This window comes from Centruroides sculpturatus, unplaced genomic scaffold, assembly GCF_000671375.1.
Source record: "Centruroides sculpturatus isolate CEXI.00-Female unplaced genomic scaffold, Cexi_2.0 scaffold30, whole genome shotgun sequence".
In the NCBI taxonomy this organism is placed as follows: Eukaryota; Metazoa; Arthropoda; class Arachnida; order Scorpiones; family Buthidae; genus Centruroides; species Centruroides sculpturatus.
This window is the reverse complement of record NW_019384755.1, coordinates 1,032,804-1,038,182: the sequence shown is the minus strand read 5'-3', so window position 1 is coordinate 1,038,182 and position 5,379 is coordinate 1,032,804. Positions and strand designations below refer to the sequence as shown.

Here is a 5,379-nt window from a genome sequence, read left to right as displayed (position 1 = left end):
CCATCATGTACTGATTGAGCACGTCACGATAACGTCGCCGGAATTACAGGCGGAAGCATTGGCAAATTATTTTGGGAGACCAAGGCCAACAGGAACGTTTGGCCCACTCCCGGCCCCCACTGGGCCGGGTGTGCTCATCGAGGAAGGGGATTTCCAAGAGACGGAACTGGCAAGGGTCCTTGGGAGGCTACGGAATACTACCCCTGGCCCGGATGGGGTCACGGTCCATCTATTGCGGGCGCTCCCCAGGGTGGGGCGGGAGGCCCTTCTGGAGCTAATGAACAAGATATGGCACACTGGCCAACTTCCGGTGGAGTGGCGGTTGGCATGCATCCTTCCGATCCTAAAACCAGGGAGACAGGCGACTTCGTGCGCGGCATACAGGCCGATCTCGCTCACATCAAATGTGGCAAAAATATTTGAACGTATGCTTTTACAGCGGTTACAGAGGACCTTGTTGGCATCCAACATGTTTCACGAAAATCACTTTGGTTTTATCCCTTATCGAGGGGCGGAAGATGCGGTAATACTTATCCACCACACTATCTCGGTGGCTCGTGCTCAAAAGAAGTGGGTGTATTTGGTATCTCTCGACCTGGAGGGTGCGTACGACACGGTCCATCAGGACGGTTTAATTGCCAAGTTAGTACAATACGGGTTCTCGGGGAAAACGCTTCGGTGGTTGCGTGACTTTATAGTGAATAGGGAGTTTCGGGTCAAGTGGAGGGGTGTGCTCTCGGGACCCCATAAGTTCAATTACGGTGTTCCGCAGGGGAGCGTGTTGGCTCCGCTTCTTTTCTCCCTGTACATGGCAGACATCTGGCGGGTGATTCCAAAGGACGTGGTGAGCGTTTTGTATGCCGACGATCTTTACATAATAGCATCGAGCACTCAGGCGGACATGGCAAGGTTCCGGATCCAGAGGGCTCTGGATCATATTGAGCACTGGTCGGCCCAGTGGAGCATGGTATTCTCCGCGCCGAAGAGCGGGGTCATTGATTTTTCATCAAAGCGGCACAGGCCGACTGTTCCCCTAAGGCTCGGGTCAGGAATAATTCCACAGGTCACGTCGATGCGTATGCTGGGGGTATTTCTTAATGAGACGTTCACATGGAGGGCGCACGAAAGTTACCTTTGTAACAAGTTAACAAGGGCGGGATCGTGTCTCCTTTATTTTGCTTCTCGGCGGAATGGGGCGTGTCAGAGAGATCTTCTTCAGTTGATCAAAACGGTTCTCCTCCCGATGGCGGAATACGGGGCGCCTCTCCTGGACGGAGCGCCACCGACTGTCATCAACCGGATCGAAAAGCCTATCCACATGGCCCTTCGGGCGGCTCTTGGGGTACCACTCACTACTTCGCTGCCAGCGTTGTATACGGAAGCGGGCTACATCGGGTTAAAAGCAAGGCTTTACTTAAGGACGATCAAACATACAGTGACGCACATATCGAGGGGCCGATTTAGCTCGCTCTATCGTATTTATTCGAAACGGCATGGTCTGGATCACTATAGATGGCGGAGATACCAGGAACCATACGTGATCAGGGCGGTCTCTCATTTACGGAACCTAGGGATAGCGATTACGAACATATATCGACAACAGAATCTGCCGCCGACTGTCGAGCAGATGGGCTCGCGGATAAACATTGATGTGTTCAGGACTGGGAGTATTCGTCTACCTGGCGAGGACAGGGTGGCGTTCGACGAGTGGGTGCACAGATACCGAGATGGGTGGTTTTTAATCGGGACAGATGGGTCGAAGTCACCCAATCGGACGTCGATGGGCGTCTTCATATTGGAGGGGCGGAAGAGTGAGATGTGGGAACTGGATGTTCAGTGTGGGGTATTCGGGGCAGAGGCTGCTGGGATTTTGCGGGGGATGGCTCTGTGTTTCCAAAATCCTTGTCCGACCATTCTAAGTACGGACAGTTGTTCGGTGCTCGAGGTATTGACTAACGTGGGGTACACTTCGGAAGCGATCATCATTGATATTGCGGCGGCTGTGTTGTCTTTCCCTCAGCCTATTGAGTTGTTATGGACTCCGGGGCACGTTGGTATTGCCCTTAACGAGGACGCGGATAAGGCAGCGAAGGGAGTGTGTTTAACAGGTTCCTGGAGGGGCCCGCTGTTGCCTAAAGACATTCATCGGTTAGTATGGCAGGACACTCGTAATTTGTTACGGGACCACTGGGCTTCGGTCCATAGGAACAGGGGTAGGGAGTATCTCCATCCTTTTGACCCGTGGTCTTATCACCACGCTTCATCGCGGCGGGAGGAAACACTGCTGGCGAAACTACGGACTGGTACGGCCCCACTCAACTACTTTCTTTATTCGCGTGGTATCGTCTCGTCCCCAAACTGTTTGTTCTGTGGGGAGGCAGAAACTACTGATCACTTCTGGCTCAGGTGTCCCGAGTATACTACAAGTCGTACGGACCTACTGAAACACTTAAGACTGAACTTACAGACTGTGCGTACTTTGACTCCTCTGTATTGGCCTCAGGCTGACATGTCCTCGAAGTATCATATACGTCTTCTAGAACAGTATATTCATCGATCGGGTCGCTTCACCTAATAAGATGGCGCTGTAATTCGGAGAAAAAGCGATTACAGGCTGCAATCTCCATATAAACAAGAGAGAGAATGATGAGATGATGAGAAGCACTACTCGAATTCTTGTTCAACAAGGTCCCTGAATTGTTACATTACAACAGCAAAGTAGTGGAACTGGCTAAACTGATATGCTACGAGTCTATCTTCAGCTATGATGGCCAAACACATAGACAGAAAAGGGGAGTTTCAATGGGAAGTCCGATCTCAGGAATACTTTGTGAGTTAGTTGTTAGAAAACTGGAGAAAAGAGTTTTATATGACTTCCGTAAGTTTTATAGTTTTATATAAAACTATAAAACTTATATACTTTTATATGTATAGTTTTATATGATATACTATATTTTAAAAGATATGTGGATGACATCTTTATATTATGGAATAATAGCCGTAAGATAAATGAATTTATTGAAAGCATTAATTAATCATAACAACGACGGTCTAAAACTGAAATTAGAACAGAAAAGTTCCATAATAATACATTTTTTGTACATCAGCATCCAATTCAGAAAAAGATATTTATCTACCAGTGGTTACGTTAAACCAACGCACAGTCTGCTTTATATCCCCTTGTAAGGAACCAAGTCTGAGCTTTATTTTTATTTTACTTTTATTTTGCTTTCATTATATTTTGTTTGGGGCTTATGTTTAGTTAAGACAAAGGTTTCCTCACCATTCACCTTAGTAACTTAAAAATAGAAGAAAAACCAACTCACCGACGAAAGAAAAGCGCCGTAGAAAAACTCGCGCACACTTGCGCTTCCCAAGCGGAAAAAAGTAAGTCCGCACCGAGAAAAAGGGGGGGGAAGACCCCACAACCCAGTTAGGAATCGCTAAACCTTAAAAGAATAAAGCATCCCGATAATTGTTAAAAAGAATAATGTAAAAGGTTAGCGAAGTATTGTCGGAAAATAATCTGCCAGATAAACAAGAAAAATTTAATGTTACAGATAAGTATGTAAATGAGGAGAGTGAGCTCATTCAGAATTGTGACGTCACCTCACACTATAAAGCCTCTAACTCAAGTGAAAACGAACGAGGTGAATTCCTGATAGCAACGAGCTTTGGTGAGCTTCGTAGCAGTGAACGAGAGAGGTGTCCGATAGGATTTTGAAGTTATTCGATTTGTGGATCGACGATTATAGAAAGTCTTGAGAGTTTGAGGAAATAGGTTCCTAGTATATTGAGGTGACGATTAGGATCTTTAATTTATAAGAATTATTGTTTATAAGTTAATTCTTTGATTTTGTCGAATTCCAAAGGGGAATAGAATTAAGTTAGAAATAGATTGATTTGAGTTTGTCGGATTGATTCTTGTTGAGTTTCATTGAATAAATTATTGTTTGATTTTTACTAAATACTGTATAGAGTTTATTAATAGAAGTTTAATTAAATATTTGATTTTGTTATTGACAAACTTTGTCATTATTTAATTCGGTGCACGCTTAAAGTCCAGGCCTGGCACACTAACGCGAATCCGCGTAAAGTACCCGTTAGGGAACGGCTATTTCCGGCACACAGTAGTGTCGATAATCGTTGGAAAGTCGGAAAAAATAATATAGTACTTTACAACTGGCGCCCGAACAGGGACTCTAAGATTAATATTAGACCTTATTGCTTTCTTTCGTTGACTTTGAATTTAGCTTTAGAGGAATAACACCTCGTAAAATAAAAATAAAGCTCAGACTTGGTTCCTTACACCCTTGCAATCAAATGATCCTTATTGTTACAAGATGGCAGCATTCTGGGCTCTAATCAGAAGGGCCTTTCTATATTGTGACAACGTTATGGACAGAGCAAAGGAAATTGACAGAATCTACAAGTTGCTGAAGCCTTAGAGTACAATAAAGGCACAACAACAGGAATTGTTAGAAGATGCGAGAAGAGCATAAAAATGGGCTCAATACAAGGTTCCGGTAAAATCACAAAATTCACTTATAACAGATATGCCAAAGGCATTATGAAAGAAATTGTAGACCACAAAGGATCAACAATTATTCTAAAAAGAGTCCCTAACCTATATAAAATTTTAAGAAATGACAAGGATAGCATTAGGAAGGGAGAAAAAGTAGGTGTGTATAGGATACCATATGAAACCCGCAGGTGGGGATTAAGAAAGATTATATCGATGTTACAACAAGGAATTTGAGTGTAAGGCTAAAGGAGCACAAGAATAACATCAAAAAAAAGTTCAAATGCGATGATACTATCCCAGATGGCTCAGGCACAAAGTTCGGTAGTTAAATGGGATGATGCAGACATTATCAAGCCAGTGAGATCCCCAATATTAGCGAAGACCGCTGAGAAAATAGAGATTTATAAGAGCAAATTAGAGAAGACTTGTATTAATGTGAGGGATGCAGAAGGCCTTCCATCGGCCTGGAAGTATATTATTAAAGCTTACAAGAATAATGCACACACTAAAAAGATCTTTCATGTAAATACTATAAGGACAAATGAGAAAATTCATCTCATTATTGCAATGTTTAAGATAATGCTTCTGGCAAAACAGCTTTGATATCTCCTGAATATCAAATCTGGATAACTTATAATATCATGACTGGATAGCTTTGATATCTCCAGTAATGGAGATATCAAAGCTATCCAGTCATGCAAAAAAAAAATGTATGAAGCATTCATACAGTGATCAGATCTTATGCAAAAAAATCATTCATCAGTGAAATATTGTTCAAGAAATGTGTTTCAGCAGAGGATACACTGCTGATAAACATCATCTGTCGGGCATCAGTTAGACTGAGATGAATCAAA

The 5,379-nt window shown here is 43.4% G+C and overlaps 1 protein-coding gene across 1 annotated transcript; it reads left to right on the top strand.

The window, feature by feature from the left end:
* The first annotated feature begins 1,095 nt into the window (after positions 1–1,095).
* LOC111628705 lies at positions 1,096–2,575 on the top strand. The gene has a single exon (XM_023372540.1). It carries the CDS (start codon positions 1,244–1,246, stop codon positions 2,573–2,575), a length of 1,332 nt encoding a protein of 443 aa, XP_023228308.1. The 5' UTR covers positions 1,096–1,243.
* The last annotated feature ends 2,804 nt before the right edge of the window (positions 2,576–5,379 follow it).

Excerpts from the sequence above, each read along its gene's own strand:
- LOC111628705 (XM_023372540.1), top strand. The coding sequence starts at position 1,244 with ATGGCGGAATACGGGGCGCCTCTCCTGGACGGAGCGCCACCGACTGTC.